The sequence below is a fragment of the Gopherus evgoodei genome, chromosome 9 (genome assembly GCF_007399415.2).
Source record: "Gopherus evgoodei ecotype Sinaloan lineage chromosome 9, rGopEvg1_v1.p, whole genome shotgun sequence".
Classification (NCBI taxonomy): Eukaryota; Metazoa; Chordata; order Testudines; family Testudinidae; genus Gopherus; species Gopherus evgoodei.
In genome coordinates, this window is record NC_044330.1 from 85,538,597 (window position 1) to 85,566,550 (window position 27,954).

At 43.7% G+C, this 27,954-nt stretch overlaps 2 protein-coding genes across 2 annotated transcripts in view; one reads left to right on the forward strand and one right to left on the reverse strand.

Annotated features, from left to right (window-relative positions):
- Positions 1 to 622, reverse strand: part of HEPH (hephaestin) — a 33,393-nt gene extending 32,771 nt beyond the window's left edge. The window contains exon 1 of the mRNA XM_030574772.1: positions 550 to 622. The gene's annotated coding sequence lies outside the window, so the exon portion shown is untranslated. The remainder of the gene's footprint in view (positions 1 to 549) is intronic.
- Positions 555 to 27,830, forward strand: LOC115657248 (heat shock factor protein 3-like). The gene is made up of 13 exons (XM_030574774.1): positions 555 to 749; positions 2,788 to 2,896; positions 7,245 to 7,372; positions 10,691 to 10,815; positions 11,703 to 11,778; positions 13,021 to 13,082; positions 13,896 to 13,977; positions 14,245 to 14,372; positions 19,833 to 20,081; positions 23,348 to 23,453; positions 24,540 to 24,605; positions 25,801 to 25,864; positions 27,032 to 27,830. The coding sequence occupies exons 1-13, from the start codon at positions 630 to 632 to the stop codon at positions 27,361 to 27,363; spliced, it is 1,647 nt and encodes a 548-aa protein (XP_030430634.1). The 5' UTR covers positions 555 to 629; the 3' UTR covers positions 27,364 to 27,830.
- The last annotated feature ends 124 nt before the right edge of the window (positions 27,831 to 27,954 follow it).

Here is a 27,954-nt window from a genome sequence, read left to right on the forward strand (position 1 = left end):
CACGCTGCTCACAGTGGCTGTGTGGCTCCCACCCCTCTGACATGGAAGCTGAGTCTCCCCACAGGACGACTGCAGGAGCCGAAGCTTTAAGAAAAAACATCCAGTAAGAGCCTGGCCCTTGGCAATACTGCACCACCCCCGCGCTGGGTCACGTGCCGTTACAGGTGTGCACGTGCGTGGCCGGTACCCCCTACGCGTGTGTCAGGGGCGCGAGGCTCCGGACCTGAGCGCCCCCTCCCCCCAACTTGTCAGTGTCGCCGCCTAAACCTGCCCCTCCCCCCACCTTCTCCTCACGAGCGGCCCCTCCCTGTCCCGGGGCCAGGTTTAAACATTGGCTGCGAGGCCGTTTGCAAACCAAACGGCGCAACACAGCGTCTCACGCTGTTTGGCCCGTTGCGGGCATTCCATTGACGTCATCGAGGACCTGAAGGCCCCGCCCCGCCACAATAACCGCCGCGTTCGGGGTGGGGGCGCCCAGACGAGGGAGGGGCCAGGCCCGGCATGGCCCAGCCAATGAGGAGGCTCGCGAAGGGAGGTCCCGCCTCTTACGTAGCGTCGTTGGCTTCCGTGCGGCGCTTTGCGTGTGACTGTCTCTTGCGTGTTGCGTCGTCTCCGATCTGTGCGCGAGGATGAGGGAAGCGGCGGTAGCGGCCGGCGGTCCCGGCGCCGCCCCCGTGCCTGGCTTCCTGGCGAAGCTCTGGGCTCTGGTGGAGGACCCGGCTACCGATGATGTGATCGCCTGGGGCCGGGTAAGCCGCCCCCCCCCCGCTAGGGGCAAGGCGCATGCGCGGCAGCACGACTAGTTTAAGCCTCCTGGGGCGTGGCGAGAGCGCACCTGGGCTGGACGGTGCGGGATGTGCGGGGAGGCAGGGGTACAGGAGGGGGTGGTGCCCGGGTAAGGACTACATGATGCATTAGCAATGTAGCAGCACATAGGGGCGGCGTTTGTAGGGGTTAGAGCTAGTGCACGAGTAGCCCTCGTGTTTGCACATGTACCGTACGGGTTATGCTCACTCACTCCGACGGGGTGTGTGTGTAAAGCAGGCTGGTCAGTAGGTGGACTCTGGGCCGAATCTGGGCCACCAGACGTTTTTGACTGAACCCTGAAATTTTATTCTTTTCTCTAGACTCTGTACCTTGACAAAAATAATTAACTACCCCGGTATAAAGTGTGTCTGGATATATGTTGCATGCACACACAATTGTAGGTATGCCAGGAACACAGCTGTATTTGTGTTGATTTTCTGCAGCCATTTTCCCATCTCTTCTTTAGCTGGGTACATCATATACCAGTAGTTCTCAAACAGGGGTACACAGAGGTCTTCCAGGGGGTACATCAATTCATCTAGAGAAGTGTTTCTCAGCTCAGGGATTGTGAACCCCAGGAGGATCATGGGACAGATTTAGGTGGGTTGCAAGTGCAGGACCAGTGTTAGGGGTGCCAAGCAGGGGAATTGCTTGGGACACCATGCCACAAGGGAGCCCTCAAAGCTAAGTTACATGCTTCCACCTCGGGTAGTGGGGCTTGGGTTTCAGACCCCTGAAAGGGATAGTCTGGAAAGGTTGAGAACCACTGTCATATACTGTGTGAGTGCCTTTGTGTTGTTAGTATTAGCACAGTGCAACTAAATGCGTTGATCAGTCAGATGCAGAATTACAAACAGTTTAATGAAAAGCAACTCTCACCTTGTAATTAGTGCCTTAGAACATCAAAATCGAAAGGATCTAATTTAACTTTCTCGCTATTTACTTCTGGCACCTAATCTTGAACAGCAAATGTGCACTAATGGTTTTCACTTGTATGCAACAGTATGATGTTGCAATGTGTGAGTTCCAGATACAGCAGGAAAATTTTTTAAAAAACGATGCAAAAATTTAATTAGTTTTGGTTTTGTACAACTTCTTTTAAGTGAAGTCAAATTTTGTGCCTCATGGGTAGATGATAGTAGAGAGGTAGGACTGGCTTATGATTCTGTCAGGCTCTGGTTATTGTATACAGATGTAGACACATGAAACTGAGGTTAAAACAAATGGTACTTATTTAAAAATAACTTGGAATTAAAGTCCCTGCTGTGCTAGCACTTTGTTGTGTTTGGCCCTTGGGAGGATAAGAAGTGTGGGTGAGGAGGAGCTGTATCATTCTATAAGCACAAACAGCAAGAGGATGGTGAAAGACCAGCGCAGCTCCAGCAAGTCTAAACTTGGAAATAGAATGAACCTAAAAGTAGTTCAGCTACCATAAAATGGCTATTTTTATTGCTGGGTTACACACTCTGTACTTTCAGTATCTCTTTGAGATTTATATATGTATTTATATGTGATGACAATTGTGAGGAAAGCAATGGAGCGCTGAGGAACCTTCTCAGAAGAAGGAAGTCAGAAGGCTTGGCTTTGGGGCAGGTGGAAGGGCCCTCTAGTGGCTGAATTCTAACATGCACAAGCGATGCTTATATTTTGTCGGAGGACCTGAGACTTGCCTTTAGAAAGACTGTGCCATACTTACTACAGCTTATTCAAGAGGCATGCTTTCAAACGGTTTAGGCTCAACATTTAATTGAAAAGGGTTTATAACACCCATTGCCTATAGAAATGCTGCTGTGGATATCTTTTGACTGTAAACTTTTTTCCCTGTATTACTAGGAGCTCCAAGGGACTCTATCAACTTAAAAATCTGTCTGAATTTATTTTACTCATTCCTTAAAGTAGTTACCAGCCTAGAAGGCATTTGCATGTAAACAGTTTGGAAATGTATTTGTGCTTTAATTTCTACCCTTAATTTGCTTCTAGGGTGGCCAGAGCTTTTGCATTCTGAATGAGCAGAGGTTTGCTAAAGAGCTACTTCCCAAATACTTCAAACACAACAATATTTGCAGCTTCATACGTCAGCTCAATATGTGTAAGTAATGGCTGTTCTTGTGTGTCAATGCTGCTAAGTTTGCTACCCTGTGATATGGAATTTCTTTAAACAAAGGAATGGAGTTGGCTGGAGATTGAGTACTCTGACCTTTTTACCCCTGAAGACGTGGAGTCTAATCTAGAATCCCGTGCGGGACTAGTGTAGAGGCCTGCAGGAGGACCAGGATCCCATGGGTCTTGCAAGACTGACTGCCATAATAGTGGGAATGGGATTAAAAATAGTCCCATACAATGCTCTAGTCTAGTCTTGAGCTTGGCTCGCAACAGAAGAGGTGTATGATGCTGGAGTTCATCTCAGTCTTGGCTTGTATGCCTCACAAAACTGCTGCTCACTTGGGTGCTATAGTTGGTCTCTGCTCAAGAGGATCCAGAGCTAAAATAGCAGAGAATGTTGTTTGGGATGATGTGTATTGGCAGAGCTGTGCATGGGATGCTTGCATTCTATATCTGGCTCCAGCTAGTGCTATTAATACCTCATTTTCGTGAGTACTAAACTTATACATATTTAAAAGGAAGCAAGGCCGTATGTACACACGTGCATTCATCTTTTGGAGGACAAAATGTTCTAATCTGTGCTGCATGTTATGTTGAAACAGGATTAGTCACGTATCAGAGGGGTAGCCGTGTTAGTCTGGATCTGTAAAAGCAGCAAAGAGTCCTGTGGCACCTTATAGACTAACAGATGTTTTGGAGCATGAGCTTTCGTGGGTGAATACCCACTTCGTCAGATGCATGTAGTGGAAATTTCCAGGGGCAGGTGTATATATATATATATGCAGGCAAGCTAGAGATAATGAGGTAGTTCAATCAGGGAGGATGAGGCCCTGTTCTAGCAGTTGAGGTGTGAAAACCAAGGGAGGAGAAACTGGTTCTGTAATTGGCAAGCCATTCAGTCTTTGTTTAATCCTGAGCTGATGGTGTCAAATTTGCAGATGAACTGAAGCTCAGCAGTTTCTCTTTGAAGTCTGGTCCTGAAGTTTTTTTGCTGCAGGATGGCCACCTTAAGGTCTGCTATAGTGTGGCCAGGGAGGTTGAAGGGTTCTCCTACAGGTTTATGTATACTGCCATTCCTAATATCTGATTTGTGTCCGTCTATCCTTTTCCGTAGCGACTGTCCAGTTTGGCCGATGTACATAGCAGACGGCGTATCATCATATGCCAGCAATGCCCCTCTGCTATGTACATTGGCCAAACTGGACAGTCGCTACGGAAAAGGATAAACGGACACAAATCAGATATTAGGAATGGCAGTATACATTAACCTGTAGGAGAACCCTTCAACCTCCCTGGCCACACTCAGGGTACGTCTACACTACAGGATAAATTTGAATTAGCTTAAACCGATTTTATAAAACAGATATTATAAAGTCGATCGTGCGTGTCCACACTAGGCACATTAATTCGGTGGTGTGCGTCCGTGGTCCGAGGCTAGCGTCAATTTTTGGAGCGGTGCACTGTGGGTAGCTACTGTAAAAGAATGAGGCCAATAATGTCGATTTGCGTCCACACTAACCCTAAATCCATATAGTAATATCGATTTTAGCGTTACTCCTCTCGTTTTGTAGAGTACAGAAATCGATTTAAAGAGCCCTTTAAATCAATATAAAGAGCAGTGTAGTGTGGACGGGTGCAGCGTTAAATCGATTTAACACTGTTAAAATCGGTTTAACAGCGTAGTGTGGACCAGGCCTATAGCAGACCTTAAGGTGGCCATCCTGCAGCAAAAAAACTTCAGGACCAGACTTCAAAGAGAAACTGCTGAGCTTCAGTTCATCTGCAAATTTTGACACCATCAGCTCAGGATTAAACAAAAACTTTGAATGGCTTGCCAATTACAGAACCAGTTTCTCCTCCCTTGGTTTTCACACCTCAACTGCTAGAACAGGGCCTCATCCTCCCTGATTGAACTACCTCATTATCTCTAGCTTGCCTGCATATATATATACCTGCCTCTGGAAATTTCCACTACATGCATCTGACGAAGTGGGTATTCACCTACGAAAGCTCATGCTCCAAAACATCTGTTAGTCTATAAGGTACCACAGGACTCTTTGCTGCTTTTACAGGATTAGTCACGTTGATCAGATGGATTAAGTTAGTCTTTCATAACTTTTTTTTTTGAACGTCATCCTTGAAAATATGGTGCATTGTTGTTTTTATAACACCATAAATGTATGCCCTATACAGTTTGTCAGCCAAGGCTGAATGAGGTTCTGCTCCAAAGACACGATACAATGCTATGCTGCAGAACAAACAGGTTGTTGTCTGCAGGGCTTTGGAGTGGAGTCTGGAGCTAGAGCGTAGACGAGTAGGTTTTTGCCTGGAGCTGGAGCATAACAATTTAAAAAATGTGATTGCTCCAAATCCCTGGTTGTCTGGTAGTTGGAATACTTCATGGGACAACTGGAGATGGAAACTATGTAGAAAAACTACTCTAAGTGAAACTTCTGATGTTTATCTAAAATTTTCAGTCAGAATATGTTTTGTATGTGTGACCCCAGGGAAAAAAGAGTAGGGTACCATGGGGAAGTCCCAGGCTTATCAGAAGAGCTGAATGAAATTGTTTTTGACAATAAATGCAAATTTGGGTCAACAGAAACCATGAGTTCGTGTTGAATTTGCTATTCTGTTTTGATTGGAAAGAACAAAATCCAAAAATCAAAATATGTTTTTGTTTCAGTGCTTTCAGAATATTTTGGTTTCTCTCAATCTGAAACAACTTTTCATTTAGAATTTTGCTTCAATTTCACTAAATGTTTACCCCCCCCCCAAACCCTCCCCCAAAAAACTGTTTTGGTTTGCTTGTTTTCTCTTCTCCTCTGCTCCCTGCCTGCCATCCAGTTCAGCGAATGAGCCAAAAAAAATCAGTTACTCACATAGCTCTGCTTACCTGTGACCCTTCCCTGGGGTATAATTCTTTAGGAACTATGTCAGTGAACTGGAGGAGTCAGTTACTGAATGTTCCTGATCACTGCAAAGAAAAGCACTCCTTTATTTTAGAGATCCTCCCTTGTCACTAACCAGAGGAAGGTATCTCATTATTTCAGATCCCTTTTTGAAGGGAAAGGAGGATTAAAAAGTAGGTTCTGCATATAGACTTGCAGAAGAAACAGATTTTCAGTGGCTTAACAAAGTGATACTGGACCTTAATCATTTCACAGCATTCCCTTGTGTTTGTTGTGAAGTGACTAAGGAACTTTGTCCTTGGCTGAGTAGATTTGTACGGACTTGTCCACATTTCTGATTGTTAAATTCTATATTGGATGTAGGAGATGAGGGGATCTGTTTAAACTCTTGGAATTTAGGGTGAAGTGGATGACCTCTGAGCATCAAAGGATTAAATGAACAGTTACTAGTTATCTTGTGGCAGGACTGGACTTTAACGTGTAAAAGCTCCCCTGTCCCACAAAGAAACGCAGACATATGGGGCTTGATATTCCTGCTGGGCCCAGCCAGGCTTTGAGTGCAGTTTTCAGACTTGTTGCCCAGAGAGCTGTATCCTGGTAACCAGACGATTTTATTTACATTGGAAACTTTGGTTGGGAATAGTAAGAACCCATATTACCCCTCAAGAGTGTGCTCCGCATCCTCATCGTAGTATTTATGGCACTAATGGAAATAGAACACAATGTCACCATGCTGTTTTTAGAGCAGACATGCTTTTAATGCTGCTTTCCTGCTGAGTGATGTGGGGAGAGAAGCACATGTGTTTGTGAATACATAAACTGAGCCATAGTCTCCCCTCCCGCTCTGTGGGCTTCTCTCCTCTCTCTTCCCTACATTATTTTACTAACTGAAGGTAGTACAAGGAGATGCAGTTTCTGCTGCATTCAGTTGCTGTGTGAGCGTAAGAGCGAGAGATGAACAATAGGTAAAATCATGGCTCCATCGAAGTTATATGGGAGTTTTACCATTACTTCAGGTGGGCCAGGTATTTACCCAAGATATCCTAACAGGGCATGTCTCTCTCTAACTTCCATGATTCCTTGGAAATCACTGTTCAACTCTTTCCTCCCAGTCCTGTACCGTGCCTGCTTTCCAAACAACATCCCCTTTTATTCCCTGGGAATGGAATCTGTTAGTCCACGTCAGTTACACTCAGTAGTACTGTAGGTGCATTCTCTGGCTGTGACATTCAGCATTGGTCAAGTGGCTGAGGGCAGGGGAAAGGTTATTTGGTCTCACTTTCAAGTCCTGCTTTTGGTAACTTTATTCTTATGTGCTACAGATATCATCTTTCTTGGATTTAGTTTTCATTGTTTAACTGCGTGTTTTGAACTTCCTTTTGGCTGCTGGGAGAAATGAGTGCTCTAATGTTTCCTCAACAGATGGGTTCAGGAAAGTGATTGCCTTGGAGAATGGTATGATTACAGCAGAGAAGAGTGCAGCCATTGAATTCCAGCACCCTTTCTTTAAACAAGGGAAAGCAAACCTACTGGAAAACATCAAACGAAAGGTATAGTGCACTGAGCGTATTCATTCTTTTCTCAGAGGCAGTTTATGTGGAATAAGTTGTTGGGTCTTAGTCCACTTCCCAGCTAAAAAATTCTGCATGACCAAAAAAGCACTATCTCACCTGTGCAGGGGTCGGTGGGTGGGTCGGTCGCTCGGTCTGAATTCCAAACACAGTCATCCTGGTGTAATGTAGAGGATGCGTGCCCCATTTATATTATATCTCTCCTGAGGAAAAACAGATGACCTCAATCTCCAGGGCCATCAATCTAGTGCACTTTTCCACATACTAAACTCACACACTGAATCTGTCTTATAACAGCGGCTTTGTAAAAACAGTATTTGATCATTAGATATCAAAACCTCCTTACCAAGCAGTGCACATCGGAACATTATTGTGCTGAGTGTAGTGTGGAAATTGGCAGTATGCAAATGTGCATTGAGCTCTGTGGAAGATCCTTTTGGCTGTTGTGTTGCCTGAGTTGTTAAAGACCAGGCTGTAGATGTAGAGACTAGTTAGGAAGCTACAATTTTATTTTGCTCGATGCCCTATTTTGTGATTTCGAGTTCGTGCAGCTCAAGTGGACCAAATTTATCTGCTGTTCTGATGCTGCCATCTCCTCCCTTTCTCCGCGCACACGTATGCACGCCCTCCCTCCCTCTCTTTTCCTACAATTGTTAGCTTGGTTTGGCTCAAACCTATTTTCTGGTTCTACCGAGCGAGTATGTTGAAATAGCTGGCTCATGTGGTTTCTTAAGACCATTACGTTAGGTGAAGTCCTCTAGCCTGGAGACAAAAGATTTTAATTAATGCCAAGAAAATTCACATTGAGCCATGGAATAGTCTGGCAAGCAAGCCTTCATTGTGCTGCAAACATGAGTAGTTTTTACAGCAGACAAAATGTCGGTCAGCCTTTCCTGTTTTGAGCTGGAAGGGAGTCATAATTGCAGTGTTTGCTCTAAACTCTGTTTCAGGCTTCCAGTGGCAAAGCAGGCTGGAGTGAAGAGTATCTTCTAAGTGAGGCTTTTGAGGAGTCTTAGCACTCTCTCCTATAGGGTGTCTATAGTCAGTCCTATGGCCCTGTCACTTAAATACAGACTAAAGGGGGTAAGGCCATGTCTACATCTAAAATTTTGCAGCGCTGGTTGTTACAGCTGTATTAGTACAGCTGTATAGGGCCAGCGCTGCAGAGTGGCCACACTTACAGCAACCAGCGCTGCAAGTGGTGTTAGATGTGGCCACACTGCAGCGCTGTTGGGCGGCTTCAAGGGGGGTTCCGGGACCGAGAGAGCAAACCGGGAAAGGAAACCAGCTTCGCCGCGGTTTGCTCTCTCGGTCCCGGAGCCACCCAGCAAACCGCAGGGAAGGAGACCTGCTTGCTCGGGGTTCCGGGACCGAGAGAGCAAACCGGGAACGCCGCGGTTTGCTCTCTCGGTCCCGGAGCCAGCCAGCAAACCGCAGGGAAGGAGACCTGCTTGCTCGGGGTTCCGGGACCGAGAGAGCAAACCGGGAACGCCGCGGTTTGCTCTCGCGTTCCCGGAGCCACCCAGCAAACCGCAGGGAAGGAGACCTGCTTGCTCGGGGTTCCGGGACCGAGAGAGCAAACCGGGAACGCCGCGGTTTGCTCTCTCTGTCCCGGAGCCACCCAGCAAACCGCAGGGAAGGAGACCTGCTTGCTCGGGGTTCCGGGACCGAGAGAGCAAACCGCGGCGAAGCTGGTTTCCTTTCCCGGTTTGCTCTCTCGGTCCCGGAACCCCGAGCAAGCAGGTCTCCTTCCCTACGGTTTGCTGGGTGGCTCCGGGACCGAGAGAGCAAACCGCGGCGTTCCCGGTTTGCTCTCTAGGTCCCGGAACCCCGAGCAAGCAGGTCTCCTTCCCTGCGGTTTGCTGGGTGGCTCCGGGAACGCGAGAGCAAACCGCGGCGAAGCTGGTCTTTCCCGGTTTGCTCTCTCGGTCCCGGAACCCCGAGCAAGCAGGTCTCCTTCCCTGCGGTTTGCTGGGTGGCTCCGGGACCGAGAGAGCAAACCGCGGCGTTCCCGGTTTGCTCTCTCGGTCCCGGAACCCCGAGCAAGCAGGTCTCCTTCCCTGCGGTTTGCTGGGTGGCTCCGGGAACGCGAGAGCAAACCGCGGCGAAGCTGGTCTCCTTTCCCGGTTTGCTCTCTCGGTCCCGGAACCCCGAGCAAGCAGGTCTCCTTCCCTGCGGTTTGCTGGGTGGCTCCGGGACCGAGAGAGCAAACCGGGAAAGGAAACCAGCTTGATTACCAGAGGCTTCCTCCTTCCACGGAGGTCAAGAAAAGCGCTGGTAACTGTCTACATTGGATTACCAGCGCTGGATCACCAGCGCTGGATCCTCTACACCCGAGACAAAACGGGAGTACGGCCAGCGCTGCAAACAGGGAGTTGCAGCGCTGGTGGTGCCCTGCAGATGTGTACACCTTCAAAGTTGCAGCGCTGTAACTCCCTCACCAGCGCTGCAACTTTCTGATGTAGACAAGCCCTAAATCCCATTTCATCCAGATAAATGCCTAACAGTTTTTAGTGACAGAGTGACTGATAGTTGAATTTACTTTCTAGCTGTCTGTGCTCTCTGGGAACTGGTGCTGTGCTGATAATGAAGCAAACAGCAATGCATTTTGATCAGGATACCAACTCGGCATCTTAATCTCTAATGTATTATTGATTACCATCTGCAGCCACATTAGCATAGAATCAGAGATGGAAAAGAATTAAGTCTCTAGTCCACACCTGGTAATTTTGGATTATCTAAATACAACAATCCAGATCCCAGTAAACTTCTACCTTATTTCCTTGTTGTTTCGATATGGGCTGGTTTCAGAGTCTATAATGTCACTGTTGTGCAATAAGCAGGGCTGCTTCTAGCTCCTGGTTACAGCACGTTTGTACTCTTAGCAGTATTGGCATATCTTCATGTCAGTAATACAGAGAGCCCTTGAGGGGAGAAGACTGAATCTGTGCTAAACTTTCAGCATGATGCATGTTGTTAAATACCCACCCTACCATGATAGCCACATTCCTTTTGGCTTCCTGGTTTTGTACACTTTTCAGGCTAAAAAGAATCTAAAGATTGTGGAGCGTTTTCTTTAGGGAACAAGTATGAATGAACAGTGGTAGATTGTCTGCAGTGATGTGACTTCTCATGCATCAAAGTATGAGTTTATTTTTTCAATCTTATCTAGTCTATTGAGGCAATCCAGACACTGTTCTTCAGCAGAATCAATAATCAAATTGTGCTGTTCCTTATAAAAATGAAATGCATGAAGTATGGACCTTAATAAAGCACTTTCAACCCAATTCATTTTAGGTCTCTGCAGTGAGAGCGGAGGATCTCCGAATCTGTTCAGAAGATTTACACAGAGTGCTTTCTGAAGTCCAGGAAATGAGGGAGCAACAGAACAACATGGATGTCAGACTGGCTAGTATGAGGAGGTAAATGGTGTCTATATTTCAGATGAGTTTATATTTTGGACATTGATTATATTTAATTAATGGAACCAAACTTTAGTTTCAGAGTAATCAAAAGCATATAGCTTCATTATTGTCCCTTACTTTCCTTTGAATAATCCATTTTCCAGTCTCCGGGTTTCGTTTACCTACATGGCTCAGCAACTCCAGTATGCAGAGCCTGGGTAATACTCATGCGATTTCTGTTTGATGACCAGCATCAGAATCCATGGCAGTATTTGTGTTGTAGTCGATGCGTGCATCAGGAAGTGATTTAGCCTTCCTAAATACAAAACAGGGTCAGTTGTGGTTATGTGAGAGAAGGTAAGCTGTATATTGAATTTGCATGTCCTAGTCTCTCTGTTCCTGCAGATCCATTCCTCTGGACACTGGGTTATCCCGTTCTGACCTCTGACAAGCAAGCAGCACCAACCAAAGCTCAGTAAGTATTTTCATCCCCTGCTAGACATTCTTTTGTGTTTCTTTGAAGTAGCCATTCAGGTTGTTCTGAGATGATCCTTGCTACACTGAGCCTCTTTTTCTCTGAGCATCACGTGTTGATGACCAGTTAAAAGAAAGCTATGGGCTTAGTACCTCAGGAGGCTTTGGATGGACACCTCAGACCAAAGTGAGTGGCTGAGCAGCAGAGGATGTGAAAATCCCCAGTACCAATTGGTTGGTCCAGCCTGATGGAGGATGGAGCGAGTTTAACCCAGAGTCTGGATTGGTGGGTCTGAGTCACTGATTCCCAGTTACCTAGGGAAGGAATGATTTCTTCAGTCCCTCAGGCTAGTATAAATATTTGAAAATTGAATTAGAGCACAGTAAACTCTCTGTTCATCCCTACCGCCTTGGTTTATTCTGTGTTGCAGGGAAAATAAAGCCCTGTGGAAAGAAGTGGTTGTTCTAAGGCAGAAGCACAGCCAACAACAGAAGCTGCTGTCTAAGGTACCACTGCAGCCTCTTCAGTGCTACTATTCTTCTTTCTTCCTGTCAGTGACGTTCCATGGCATTTTTTCATTATGTAGAATGACAGATGATGCTGTTATACGTGCAGTGTTGTTGTAGTAGCTGTGTTGGTCCCAGGATATTTGAGTGAGGTAGTATCTTTTATGCGACCACCTTCTGTTGGTGAGAGAGACAAGCTTTCAGGTGTACAGAGTTCTTCCTCAGGCCTGTGTATGCTTGAAAACTTGTCTCTCACCAACAGAAGGTGGTCCAACAAAAGATACTAAGTCAAACCTTCCCCCCACCCCCAGTATAATTCTGCAAGAGAGAAAGCAATCACAGTTGTTATACGTCCAGCAGGAAGTGGGGCAGAGAATTTCAAGAGTGTTGTTAAGAGCAGGTTTCAGGGGAAGTGATGGAGCATGTGAGAAAACTAGGAAGCTGAATGAAGGTGGATTGTTTAGGTCATAAACCAGGGATTTGAAGTATATGTGGTACATAGAGGTTTACTGGACCTGTTCCATACAGGGCCTGGGAGAAGATCTTTCTGTTCATAGAAGAAATGGGAAAGAACAGAGGCTTTTTCTACACAAGAAAGGGCTTTCTGGTATAGTTCTACCAGCGCACCCTTGGCTTATGCCAGCAGAAGGACAGCATCTACCTTAAGGCTTTTGCTGACATAGCTGTGTCGATTAGAGATGTGTGTGTGGTTTTGTTTTTGTTCTTTCCAATGCTACTAACTGGCATAGCTATGACAGCAAAGCTTTTAAATGTAGATCAGGCCAGAGTGTGGGATTTGGGAACTGCGGGGACCTCATGGAGAATAGAAAATCATGGAAATTGTGAACAAGTAGAGTTAAATCTATGGGGGAATCTCGAAGACAAGGGGAGAGAGACTGCTAAATTGTGACAGTGGAGATTTTTGAAAATGAAAATTTAGGGATTGTCCCGGAGGAACTTCATGGTCTATCTGGTCTGTATCCTGCCTGTGATGATGATTAATGCTGCATGTGTCAGAGATTTTTAATTTGTTCATAATTCAGCTACCTGGGAGGATCTAATTTTGGGGGCCCTCTTATTTTGTTTTTTTCCCTTAATCTAAAGACAGTCATGCCATGGTAGTATTTATATATAACACATGTACTCTCACTCTGCTGATAATTTTGTAGCAAAGTCTATACATTGATGCATTGATGCTGAGTTATTTCTTCCATTTGATCACATTTTCTTTTGTTTCCTCAGATCCTTCAGTTTATACTGAGTTTGATGAAAGGAAACTACGTTGTGGGAGTCAAGAGAAAAAGGTAACTAATTTGACTATTTGGTGACCAAAGAGCTCTTGTTAAGGTCCATAACACACTTCCTTTTATTATTTTTCCCTCCTTTCCTAGCTCATTCTTTTTTTTAACCAAGTCATCAAACTTCCTATATGGAGACTCTTTTGAAAGATTTTACTTTTTTTGGACCATAATACCACTGCTTCTCACAGAAAAACGTATGGCATATGTCTGTCTATATACATATGAGAAAGAAACAGAGCTGGGACTCATGGCTTCCTAACTGTGCTGCCAGCACAGGCTTCTGAATTTTGCATGTCTCTCATTTGGTTACTGTTAAAACTGTAGCTCTGCTAATTGAAATGTGGCTTTGTGATTCTGTGGTTTTTATGGTGTGGGGCTACTAAGAATTTGTCCAAAAAGTTGCTGTCCAGACTCTTTTCAGAGCAAGTATCCTTCTCGTTTGTTTGCTTGCTTGTTTGTTTATAATTTGTGTTGCATTAATGCCCAGTTGACCCAACCAGCGTTAGAGCTCTGTTTGTGCTGGGCAAAGTATGTGAAAAAATTATCCCTGCCCCCAAGACTTTTCCCTCTTATTCAATAAAACAAGTGTGTATGACAAAAATAGGAAGGATGAGGCTAACAGTAATGAGAGCATGCATTTTACACCAGCTGTTCGATGGCTTTGAATCGCTTAAATAGTAGTCCCTTCCTAGGTGCCCTTAGCAACTACTGCTGCTATTCTACATAAGCAAGTGTGTGAAATTGAGCTATGACTTGTATTCCTACTTTTAACTCTGCATTACAGCTGTATTTTTGTTCAATTTTTTTTTTTCTCAGATCTCTACCGGATGCCTCCGGTGCCTCACCTTCCAAATTCAGCCGGCAATATATTCACCTACCTGTGGAGCATGGCAATGCGGTACATTTTGAGGGGCCATAGACTAATGGATGTGTTTGGCATTGTATGGTCTGTTGAGCAATCTTACAACCATAATGTCCTCAACTTTGGGTGAAACATTTTCTGATATAGAAAATGTTAAACTACTGCTGTGACCCCAAAACAATGGAAATACACATGCTTGATGTAAAAAGTCTAAATGTGGAACACCAATTGCATCAAGAATTAGAGACTATGACCTTATTATGCCATATTGATTTTCTTTGTATTGTTTCCTGTGGCACGCAGGTGGCTATTTCCGAACATGATCCAAACAGTGAAAATGAAACAGGCATCATTATTCAAGATATCACCAACACTGTGGATGATGCCACTGATGGGCTGCTCGCTCTAGTGCATACAAGCGGAAGTGATGGGTATGAATGAGATGTGAAAGTACTTGCACTTTAGACATATTTAATACTTGTCATGATCACATAAGTGGCACTACTTGAATCTAAAAATTTAACAGCCTATACAAATCTTTAAATATATTCAATGCATTACAGATTATTGTGTTGTTTTTTTTGTTTTTGTGTGTTAGAAAATATGCAGGTCATTTGGGCACTAAGTCAGCAAAGCACTTAAGTGGGTTCTTCCCTTTAAGCATGTAAATCAAAGTAAACACCTTGAGTTGAATTCTGTGGGACTCTTTACCTGCTTAAAATTAAGCACATACTCAAGTGCTTACATGCTGAGGCCCTGGTGCCAGGCAAGTTTTGCGATAATATTCAAAGCAAGCCTTAGAGTTGTTACCCAAGTCTGACCAGTTCCCTTGATTCTTTTCTACAGAACATAACCGTTAAATGAGTGGGGTGGGGGAAAACCTCCAGCTTGCAACCTGAGACTCTTGTAGGATGTCTGGGAGGAACAATATAAAACAGCCTAGACGGGGCCAAGATGATCTGAAGATGGGACTCAGTTACTGTATTGGCTGAAGACTCCAATGTAGTCGCCTAACAAATGTTTGTAAATTTGGCAAGTCTCAGTCTTTAGAAATGATGCCCAAAGTAAAAAGGACAGTGTTTCTTGTCTGTTTCAGTTAGCTCAGGGAAAAGAGATCTTTGTTCCCAAAGAAAATCACCTGTCCCTGCATACTGAATGAGGAACCATGTAAAGCATGGAGTCTTTGAAACAGATGGTTTCTCTTTCTCTCAATCTGCATGTCTTACAAAATCCGAAGCCACGCAGTTGTCAGCAACCAATACCAAATACAGCCTCACTTCAAAGCATTGTAGTTCAAATCTAGCATGATCTCCCATTTTTAGGGAGAAGGTTTTTTTCAGCTCTCATATTTTCAGACACTACTTCAGTTCTTCAAAACAGAATGTTCTATTATAGTTCATTTTCTAAGCTATAATAAGTGATTCTCCACCTCTTTTTATAAAGATATTTCACTAATTTTACAAGAGACTGGAATGATGAATTGAGCACTCAAAGGATTTAATCTGACAGACTTTAAAAGGCATTGAGAACTAAGATGTTAAAGCTTGTAATGGGAAATCTGACAGCCTCTGTGCTGTTGAGAACAATGAAAATCTCAGGGAAGGTGAAGTGGAGGGAAATGATCCCATGGTTAGAACCCTTCTTCCAGGTGATGTCATGGTATCCTTTCCCACTGTGGATACCGTCCTGGGCAAGGGAACCCCAGTTATTAGGAAGAGACAGGTAATAGTTGTGAGTGATTTGATTAGTAGAAATATTGGTGGTTGGGAAAGGTAGAGGGAGAGGTCCTAGCAGCTGGATTTAGGCTGCTAGGTAAGAGATTGAAGTCCGGGACCTCCATGGTAACATTCTCCGAAATGCCTCAAGTTCTACATGCAGGGCCAGTTAAACACACTGAACTGGAGGATCTGAATGTGTGGATGAGATGGTGATGTTGGGAGGAGGGATTCAGGTTTATTAGGAATGGGGGAATTTTTCAGGGAAAGTAGGAGCCTGTACAGGATGGATGGGTTCCTTCTAAACCAAAACAAAACCAGGTTGTTGGCATGTAAAATTAAAAAGGTGATAGAGAAGTTTTCAAAACAAAAAAAGGCTGGAGAAAGTCAACATGTGCAGAGGAGCGTATGGTTCAGACAGAGATTTCCGTTAGGAGAGGATTTATTTAAGGAAATACTCTTTCCTAGTAAAGAGAAGAGGAAAGTAGTTGATAACGTACAGGTAGGAACTGAAGAGAAGAAACAGTCAAATGGCAGAGTCCCATTCTATTACGGTGCATCGAGATGGGAAAACTTTTTGGGCTGAGGACCACATCTAGGTGGGGAAATTGTATGTAGGTTGGGGTGCAGAGTATGGGAGGTGTGCAGAGTGCAGGAGGGGGCTCAGGGCAGGGGGTTGGGATGCAGGAGGGATGTGGGGTGTGGCAGGAGGTGGGGGGGCAGGAGGGGTGCATGGTGCAGGCAGGGAGTTGGCAGGGGCGGGAGGGCAGGAGGGGTTTGGGCTCCGGCATGTCGCTGCTTACCTAAAGCAGCTCTGGGGTGGCAGCAGCGCGCACCGGAGCCAGGGAAGGCTGCCTGCCTTGTCCCCGGCCCTGCGTCGCTCCAGGAAATACTGTAGCCCCTGGGGGAGGGGGAGCGGAGTGCTCCCCATGGGCTGCCATTGCTGCACCTCCAGGTACCTCCCCGCAGTTCCCCATTTCCAGGCAATGGGAGCTGTGGCGGGGCAGTGGCTGGAGTCAAGGGCAACGCATGGAGATCTCTGCCCCCCTGCCTAGGGGCTGCAGGGACATGGTGTCAGCCGCTTCTGAGAGCAGCATGGGGCCCATGGCATCACGGGGGGCAATCCCACGGGCCAGATTGAAAGCCCTGAGGGGCCGGATCTGGCCTGCGTGTGATAGTTTGCACACCGCTGCGTTACAGAACGCAGACAATTTAATATTGACAAATTTTATAAATGCTTGTGTACGAATGCTAGAATCTAAATACTATGATGAATGAACTGGAGTGCCTGGTATTAAATGAAAATATTGACATAATAGGGATCACAGAAACCTGATGGACTGGTGATCAGTGGGACATGATTATAGCAGAATATAAAACATACAGGAATGACCAAGTAGGTCATGCTGGTGAGGGAGTTGCAATATATGTGAAAGAAAGCATAGAGTCAAATATAGTAAAATCACAAATGACTCAGTGTACCATAATAACAAGAGTGTAGCAGTAGGCATATACTACCAGGGAGCATAACTGTGATTGTGAAATGCTCAGGGAGATTAGTGAGGCTGCAAAGTCAGAAAACACAATAACGGGGATTTCGACTGGCCCCATATTGACTGGGTACATGTCACCTCAGGATGGGATACAGAGAGAAAATTGACACCAGTAATGACTGCTGCTTGGAGCAGCTAGTCCTAGAACCAACAAGGGGAGAAGCAATTCTTGATTTAGTCCTAAGTGGAGAACAGGATTTGGTCTAACAGGTGAACCACTGTTAGACTTTAATAGCTGAACCAGTCAGTAGTAATGACCGTAATGTAATTTAAATTTTAAAGGGTGGAAAATACGAAAGAAACCCACCACAGTAGTATTTCACTTCGGATGTGAAACTATACAAAAATGACGAGATTAGTTAAATGTAAATTAAAGGGAACGGTCATAAGAGTGAAATCCCTGCTAGCTGCGTAGAAACTTTTAAAAAACCTTATGATAGAGGTTAAACTAAGTGCAAATTTAAGAGAAAACCCTACCAGTAATAGGACTAAAAAAATGGAATCTTTGCTAAATAACAGAATTTTAAAAAATCCTTTTAAAAATTAGAAGTCCGATTCTACTAAGGAAAATAGAATGGGGCATAAACTCTGGCAAGTCAAGCGTAAAAGTATAATTAGGCTGGCCAGACAAGAATTTGAAGAGCAATTAGCAAGAGACACAAACTAATAGCAGATTTTCTTTATGTATGTTAGAAACAGGAAGCCTGCTGAACATCAGTGAGCCAATGGACGATTGAGGTGCTAAAGGAGCACTCAAGGAAGGCAACCATTTCTGGAAAAGCTAGATGAATTCTTTGTATTAGTCTTCACTGCAGAGGATGTGAGGGAGATTCCCACATCTGAACCATTCTTTTTAAATGACAGATCTGAGGAACTGTCCCAGATTGAGATGTCAGTAGAGGAGGTTTCAGAAAAAATTGATTACTGTAATAGCAGTAAGTCAAAAGGACCAGAGGCTATTCACCCAAGAGTTCTGAAGGAGCTCAGATATGAAATTGCAGAACTACTGATTGTGGTCTGTAACCTATTGCTTAAATCAGCCACTGTGCCAGATGGAAAGGTAGCAAATGTAACACTGATTTTTAAAAAAGCTATCACTGTAGTTACAGGCCTGTAAGCCTAACTTCAGTATCAGACAAATTTACTGGAACAATCGTAAAGAACAGAATTATCATAGCATGAACATAATACATTGAAGAGTCCAAGTGGCTTTTATAAAGCGAAAGCATGCCTCACCGATCCATTAGAATTCTTTGAGGGTGTCAAGAAGCATGTGGGCAAGGGTGATCTAGTAGATATAGCGTACTTGGACTTTCAGAAAACGTTTAACAAGGTCCCTCACCAAAGACTCTTAAGGAAACTAAGCAGTCATAGGATAAGAGGGAAGGTCCTTTTGTGGATCAGTAACTGGTTAAAAGATAGGAGAAAAAGAATAGGAATAAATGGTTGGTGTTCAGAGTGGAGACAGGTAATGGCAGCTCCCTCCCAACAATGTGTACTGGGACCAGTACAATTCAACATATTCATTAATGATCTGGAAAAAGGAGTAGCCAGTAAGGTGGCAAAGTTTGCAGACAATACAAAATTACTGAAGGTGGTTAAGTTCAAAGCAGACTATGAAGCATTCCAGAGGGATCTGCTAAAACTAGGTATCTGGGCAAGAAAATAGCAGATGACATTCATGGTTGATAAATGCAAAGTAATACAAATAGGAAAACCAAATCCTAACTATACATATAAAATGATGGGGTTTAAATTACCTGTTACCACTCAAGAAAGCGATCGTGGACTCATTGTGGATGGTTCTAACATCTGCTCATTGTGCAGTGGCAGCCTAAAAAGTTAAGTGTTAGGAGCCATTAGGAATGGGATGGACAATAAGACAGAAAATATCATAATGCCACTATATAAATCCATGGCACACCCACATCTTGAATGCCAGGTGCAGTTCTGATCACCTCATCTCAAGAGGTTTATTAGAACTGGAAAGAGTACAGAGAAGGGCAACAAATAGGATTAGGAATGTGGAACCATTTCCATACAAGGAGAGCTTGAAAAGACTGGGACTGTTCAGCTTAGGAAAGAGACATACAAGAGGGACTTATGATAGAAGTCTATAAAATATTGAATGGTGTGGAGGAAGTGAATAAAGAAGTGTTTGTTTACCCCATCACATAACGCAAGAACCAGGGTCATCTAATGAAACGAATACACAGCAGGTTTAAAACAAACAGAAGGAAGTACCTTGTTTCAACACACAGCCAGCCTGTGGAACTTGTTGCCGTGTGATGCTGTGAAGGCCAGCAGTATAACTGGGTTCAAAAAAGAATTAGATAAAGTTTGTGGAGGATAGGTCCATCAATGGCTGTTAGCCAAGATGGTGAGGGATGCGTTCCGCTGCTCCAGGTGTCCCTAAAACTCTGATTGCCATAAACTGCGACTGGGGATCAGTCACTCATGAATTGCCCTGTTCTTTTCATTTCCTCTGAAGCGTCTGAAGACAGGATACTAGGCTAGATGGACCATTGATCTGACCCATTATGGCTGCTGTTATGTTTTTTATGAACTATTGTAGTAGCTGAGTGCTCCTGAGACTTTTCATTATGTATCTTGTATTTCTTAGAGAGCCCCAGACCGCTCAAGAACAGGATCTGCCTGTCTGCGAAGTATCACACCCTCTTGAGTTAAGTCATACAGAACCAGACTGTCCAGCCCAAGTTGCTGACAATCCCCTCGAGTCCAGTGCAGTAGGAAATGATGCTGTAGAGCTGCATTCTGCACAAGTTAATGCTCCCGAAGATCCTGCATCGGTGATTGATTCCATCTTGAATGAGAGCAGCTCCACTGCTCAAAGTGATGCTTTTCTAGAGAGGTACAGAGTATCTTTATACTAATATAATTCTGGTGACTAGTCTATATACTAGTATTCTTGTGACATAACACTGTGCTAATTTTATAAAATGCTTCCAATTACAGACGTATGTATGTATTGGAACACAGCAAATACTTTTGAAAAATGTAGACCTTCTTCTCTTCCCTCCATTAATCATAATTCCCCATGCATCTGACGAAGTGGGTATTCACCCACGAAAGCTCATGCTCCAAAACGTCTGTTAGTCTATAAGGTGCCACAGGACTCTTTGCTGCTTTTACAGATCCAGACTAACACGGCTACCCCTCTGATACATAATTCCCCACTCCTCATTCAGAAGCTTTGGAAAAGAGATGGGTCTTGCACCATGTGTTGAAGGTCAGCACAATCTGTACTAGGTCAGGGGGAGTGAATTCCAGAGCTGTGGGTCATTCACGGAGAATGTATATCCTCCAGATACTAAAAAAATCTCAGGATTGTCCCCTCAAATGGCCCCGCTGTCATCGACTACCATGGCAGTTTGTAGAGAGAGAGGCAGACTTTCTGCTAGTCAGGAGTCATGCTGTATATGGTAGGGCTTTAAAATCAGTCAGCAGCTTGAAATGCACCAAGAAGAAATCAGAAAGCCAGTGGATTTGTTGAAGTTTTTGTGTAATAGTTCCATGCAGCTGGTGCTAAGGGATATTGTAAGGTGGCTCCCGGTGGAGCACTTGCAGTTATCCAGTCTATAAGTTCCAGCAGTATGCACAGCATTAGTGAAGTCCAGATCGAAGAGACATGGTCCTGAATACTTTAAGGTGAAATCAGGTGTTGTCATTTATCACTGCTACCAATAGTAATTGGTGGTATGCAAGTACTCTCCAACTGCAAACCCCTTGAGCAAAGTAGTTGTGATAGGAGCCATACATTTGTTCTCTGCCTGCAACCCTCTATCACATGCTGCATCTTGTCCAGAGTTAGTTTTAGCCAGTTTGTTCCCCTCCAAATGCCATTCTCAGTCAAGCACTAGGAAAGCAAAAAATGCCAAACCCTCTGGATCTGTTGGAAATATTAGACACAGATCTGTGCATCTCTTGTATCCTGATGGCATCACAGCCCAAATCAATCTCGCTGTCTCTTCCGCTTGCTCCTCATACACACTGAACAGGACTGAATGGAATCCTACATGAAAGAGCCCTCTGGGAAAAGGAGTAACTGTCCAAAACAATACGCTCAGATCAGCCTTTGATACATGGGATCAAAACGTTCTGAGACAATAGCCCAGGCAAAAACAGGCACATGACAGCTTTGAGGAGAATGCTGCCGTAGGCTGTGTTCAGTAAACCCCGCAAGACAGGATAGCAGTATTGAGTCTCTTGTTAAATTTAAAAAAAACAACACAAAAGCCTTTTTTCCTCAACATAATAATTTGTAACATACCCACTCCAATTTTTCTGTCTTCAAATTGATAAGTGATTTGGGTTATTGTTTCACAAACTGTTCAAGGCTTCATAGGAAAAAATAGGTGGATCCTCAAATTTTTCTGCTGTGTCATACAGAAAGCTGTTGGGCATGTGTGGCTAACTGAAAGCAGGTATCATCTGTTCTCCATCTGTACCAGCATTCTCAAAATTAAGCCCTAAATTAGGGTGATGCTTAATACTACTTAGCATTCCTGCAGGAATAGGTCTCATTTCCTGAAACTGAGCATTGTCTGTTCTGGGTAGAAATCTCTAACTTAATTGTATCTGTCAATATAACATGGCAAATGCCTATTCTAAAAGTGCATGTTAGCATAGATGAGGGGAGCAATAAACATGTAGCTGGACTTCTCCCAACCACCGCAAAAAATCCTTTGCCTCTGGCCGGAGTTTGAGGCTGTCAGCAGTGAATTTATATGCTGCTGGGAAAGGAGGTTAGGCTGACCAGCCCCACAAACTGAGGGGCTTTGTTATCCTACAAAACAGGTATCTCAGTGAGAATGACTTGAAGGTTTACACATTCAGGTTCTCAAGCAGATGGGGAATTAATTCCGTGTAGAACAGGTGGAGAGTTAATTCTCTCAATGGTCCATTCAGCTGTAGCTGGGATTGCTAATAATGGGACTGAATAGTGCCATTTTTATGGGTTCTATTGGATGGGAGTGCACATTAGATAAAAAGAGAAGCTGGACTGAGATGAACTCCACGTAAGCCATGTGGAAAACCATTAGTGACTGTTAGTCAGTACTGACCCGGGCTAGGTTTGGATCAGTGACTTAGAGGTGATAGTCTCTCTGCCAAGCAGTCTTCTACCAGCATATTCTTTTATAATTAACTCTTGCTTTAGGTTGAATTCTCCTTTATTCTGTTTCATAAGAACAGACAGCCATATTGACAAGATTGGTTACTGAACAAATGACACCTAGTAACTCTTTTTCATAGTGACCCTGGTGCTATCCTTCAGGGATGAATAGCTGCAGCAATACACAGTTGGTGGAGTGGTGGGTGCAAATCCCCAATATCCAGTAGTATATCACCTCACTGAGAATGCAAGACCTGGAGTATTGCATTGCACTTGTACAGTTTTTTGTTTAGCTATATATATATATCTTTCCACTGTGGAAAGTAGTTCAACAGACAGAGAGGGGTTGCAGTCTCTCTCCTTCCTGGCTCGCGTGCCAGTCTGCATTCACTACATATTTCCTTTCCATTTGAGGTCAGGCCCTTTGTGTTCTGCCAGCCACCATAGGAAGCAGGTACAGCCTGGCAAGAATCTGGCTGCTCGTGTTACAACATAAGCAGTGTCCATACAGACCGACTTTCCTGCAAACAGGTTCTTCCCATGCTGCATTCAGTGCTGCTGTCTATAAGGCAAGAGCTGCGCATCCTGAACCTGAGCTAAAATAGAGAAACTTCATGTATTTCAGACCACAGCAGGATCCTGAGTATTTGGAAGAAATTTTAACATGAGAGCAAAATATATGCAGAAAGGGGAGAATGAAAGATGGTTTTCCTGCTTCTTTTTGATACAGTAGGTTTTGGTATATTGGCATGAGGAGGAAGACTACCTGACAAGTAAACAGTGCTATATGTGTCAACACTGCAATGTAATCGGGTCTGTGGCATGGGAATGAGACATATCTTGTACTTGCAGTGGCCCACTATGGGTCCTGGCCATTTCACGTTGTTCTCCTGCTATCACTTGGCCACTAGATTATCCCCTGGGCTGTTCGCAGCCTGCAGTACAGTGCACATGTCTGGTTTTCTGATGAATCTTGCTTTACATTGTCATTTTATTTCTTTTAGGGAAGAGATTCAGGATTTTCTGAATTGTATTGATGCCAGTCTTGAGGAGCTCCAGGCGATGCTGTCTGGGAAGAAATTTAACTTTGGCTCTGAATCCTTTAATGATGTGAGTGTCTCCTTATTTGCACACTTTGATTTCTCAGATGTAATAATTGATGCATTTACATTTTCTCCTCATGTTGGCTTTTATTCCATAGGAGTGTGTAGAGGAGGAGATCCTCATAAATGCAGATTTCAGTGAATGAAATAGTACAGTTATAAATAGTCACTGTAGTGACTCATATCAGACCATCTTATGGTTTGTTACCCTCATGTACGCTTTCCTGTGCTACATGGAACAAGAAATATAACATGCCCTACCTGTCAGCATTACAGATTGTTAATCAAGCACGTTCTCCCTTCGTGTCATGCCTTAGTTGCCTGTGTACCCACTAGATATTTGTGTTTGTTTGCCCTAACTCTTGAGGAATTCAGGATGATGCAGCATTAAATATTTTTTTGGTTGGTGTTCACTGCTTCAGAGTCACTATATGAAGGGTTTAACACACATCTAACCTTATAAACTGTGGTGGGACTTTCCATTGCATCATTGTTACAATCTGTTTCTTGTATCTAATGACTGGAAAGTCCTGAGGGGCTACAGTGAACATAAGATGCAAGAAACTAACAGCCTGTACAGCAGAGTGCTTGCTACTTCCATTGTAATCAGTGAGAACTATGGATTCTCAGCTCCTCTGGGGAAACAAGATCACGAGTATTTTGGGCCTTGTTGCTCTTAATCTCAGCCAAATCAATTTATAAGGTGTCTTATCTAGCAACAGTGCAGTTCTGAGCCATAGGAGATCAGAATTCTTTTCTGTTCTTACTGTCCTGCTGTGATACTGGACAAGACACTTTACCTATGTGCCTCTGTTTCTGTTCCTGTAAAATATGGAAAATACTAATCTATCATCTTCTGAAGCTTGTGAAGTACACTTAGATTCTCAAATGGAAGGCCCTACATATTGTTGAATGTAACACATCCTCTAGTAAAGGTGGTGTCCTTCCATTGCAGAGGGGAGGAATAGACTCCCCAATCTGCCTAGCCTCCTTTTTCCTTCCTTCCTTTGTGAACCTGCATATACTGTGTGTGTTACTGTGATTTTTCCATAAAATATATATTACATAGTATGTTCTTTCCCTTTACCTTTAGACTTTCAATCCTGAGCTCCCAGCCCTGGACACGAACTTGACAGATGCTTCATCCAGTATGGAGAATGTGAGTGTTGGGGAATTTTTCTGATGGAAAGGATTGACGAGGTATTGAAGGAGCTGAAGTTTTGTTTGACCCTAGTCAACAAGTTGTCTGTGTGACAAGTGAAATTGATTGGAGATGCAACGTGAAAACTGCCATTCTAGTTTGTTTCACTATCCAAAGTGAGCGAAGAGCAGAAATGGGGAAAAACTTGAAGTTTAGATTTGTTGAATTATCTCAGGTGTTACTATGTGCAGCAAGTAAGAGAAAGTTGTCATGAGTGTCCCCTTAAAGTTTGTAGTATTCCCACCTATTTTGGAAAATGTTTATTTCACCCATTCTCATTTTGCCTTTGGTATTGTATTCTTTGATTTGTCAACAGAAGTGGGGAATAATGGGGAGGGAGAAACCTAGTCAGAAATGCTTTCAGTTCATATATTTGTGAATAATACAGTCAACTCTGTAAACGGGGCATTGATGAAGATTTGTCATCTTTAAGAATTGACACCAGTTCTTCATCGTGACATAAAAACTTGAATAAAATACACTTATCCCAAATACACCTCCATAGCAGCTTCCTAAAGGGAGACATGAGACATCAGAATTTATAGCTGGTATTTAATCCAGTTCGTAAATTCCTCTCTTGAAACAGAAAACTTGTGCAAATATGGCTTCTGATTTTACAAATCTTGAAACAATGTACCTTGGTTAAATAAGCTTCTCTGTCAGCCTGCTTTGGATCACGTTAATCAGAGTAAAATGCTGGCAACTTTCATCAGGTGTGATTTTAATTTGTAAGCATTACTTGAAACAACTTTTCATGGTCTGCCATGATGGAATAAAAGAGCTAGTAGAGCTTTTGATTTTAGGGTGAGATCAATATTTACTGGAAAACATCTGCCAAAAAACAGCTGCAGCAAACGTGTACAGGAAACATTAGTTACCTGAATTACAAGAAGCATATCTGAAAGCTCCTATTTCACTCTTATGAGCAGCAACAGTCCTTAAGATCAGGGCTGTGCAGATTAATAATAGAAATAGGGGAGGGTGAGAGTGCATGCATGCCATTTTGGCCTTTTTTGGTGGAGGTTTTATTTAATGACTACCCCCACCCTCAGTCTCCGTTACTTAACGGAAAGCTGGAAGTCCTAGTTATATTTCTGATTCTAAAAATTCTCTATTACTAAACCTGCTGCCTGTGTGTTCACTTACCCTCTAGATTGAGGACTTGACGGACAGCGTTGAAGAGCTAGGAACAAGTGAGCAGGAAACAGGAAACAAAGGTGGGCAGCAGGGAAAACCCTAAAAATACATCATTGGGGTTTGAATGTAGCTTTCCCAGCCTATGTTGGTATGACCTCACTTCCATAGTTGAGAGCCCAGTCCAATTCCTGTTCAAGACCCTGACTTGTCATTGGCTTTAAAGGGAGCTGAGTCAAGCCCTTAAGGATTTACTATTGCATCAGCATAGCTACTGGATTTAATATTTCATGTCTTAATGTCACCAAGGAGACTTCACATTTTTTAATAATTCTATTTGGGGTGGTGGGAGCAAGTGCAGTTCAGACAGCTTCAAAGTGGGGTCCACAGCTGCACCCCCTTTTACTGTGGCGGTGTGGCTCATGTAGACTTCAGCTCCCAAAATGTAATGCTCTGTCCGCTTTATTTATGGATCGTGGTAAGTGTACATGCAGCTTCATGCGATGTATGAGGTCCCAGCTCCGATGAGTTTGCACTCTACTTCAGGCATGAATATGAAATGCAAGGGAGCCTGAAACAGAAGATGGTTGAGGCGACAGCAAGGGAAAGCTTCATGAAAGGAGGCATATTGAGAAGTGTGAGGTTGCTCCAAACAGAGTATGCAGCATGGCAAAGGCTGGAAGCTGGGGAGTGGCAGATGGGTGAGATTGGAGCAGTTGTAAAGACACGGCAGCATGTGTGGCTCTAGAAGCAGAGTAGGAGGAAGTACAAGAAAGATTCAATAGTGCCTTTAGGGCACTATGTGATAAGGACAGGAAGCCACTGAAGGGGTTTGAGGGAGAGGGAATGATGTTTGGAGTGACACGAGGGAAACTTTTAGCAGCAGCAGAGTGAGGAGAGGGAAGTTGTTGAGAGGCTGGTGCATGCCATTTGTATAGCATTACAGTGGTCAGGGCAGGCCATTTTTAATTAAAATGCATTTGTGATGTGATTTGTAGCATCCACAAATTGTGTGTCCAGCCTAAAAATGAAGGCAGCCAAGTCTGCTCCATCTCACACAAGCTTTAAATGCAGTCCTCGGGATCCTCTTGTTTCTGGCTCACAGCTGGCCAAAGGTGGTTTGTCTCTGATATCTGAAGTAAAGGAATTTTTGAAACAATTTTCCCCTGCCCCATTTCCCTTTTTGAATAAGACCTCCTTGCTCTTGGCACCTGTCATGAATCGGAGTTTAAATGTTTGTTTCCTTACAGACATGCAGCTGATACAATACAGGGGCAACCCTCTGCTTTCGTTATTCGAAGAACTGCCTTCTGTTGAAGGTGCAGGGAAGACCGAGGATCCTAAAGATCTTCTCCTGTCCTCACTGGAGGAGAAACCTGCTATCTCTCTTCCATCAAGTAGCGAAGCAGCTTCACCACTGGCAGCTCCAGCAAACAAGGCTGAATCCCTCGATACCTTGGAACTGTATGATCAGCCTTTACTTTCAGAAGACGGAAATGGAGAGTATAAATTATTTCCCCTCCTGCTTCTCAGTCCTGTTGCTAACTTTATAGAAGAGGCCTCAGAGATAGAAACTGCTTGAGAACTTGCGCAAAATCTTATGGTCAGCTTCCTGGTGTAAAATATAGAGATGGTACAAGTTAGAAGCTTCTCTTCCCTTCCGCTCACTTCCTCCAGGCCTAATATGCAAAGATAATGAAAGGTCTCTTAAAAATGCAAGAGCAGTTCATGCGAGAAGCTGAAAGCAATGTCAAAACAAGAACTGCACAGCACGGAAGGCATTTGGAAGAGGAGCAAATGTCACCAATATATTGCACTGTAATATGTAAAAAAATTTTATATTGTTGCAAAAGGAAATCTGTATCCTATTGTAAAGTTGGGCTGTATTTTTTTAGCTGTCTTGTCACATCCTATTGAATATTGCAACATGGGATTTACTTGTTCTGAGAGTCTCTTTCATTAGGTGGCTTGTCTCATGTTAGAAGTAGTTTTTTTTTGTTGTTTTTTTTTTACATTTGAAAAGACGGAATATATTTTGTCTGCTGCTAAGATTGTTTGCATCTGCCTTTGTCACTTTTTTCTAATCTTAGATTTGCCCCTAGGTATTAATGTAGGCAAAATTATTTTCTTATGGAAAACTGTATTTTTAACATGGAGTATTACTTTTTAATAA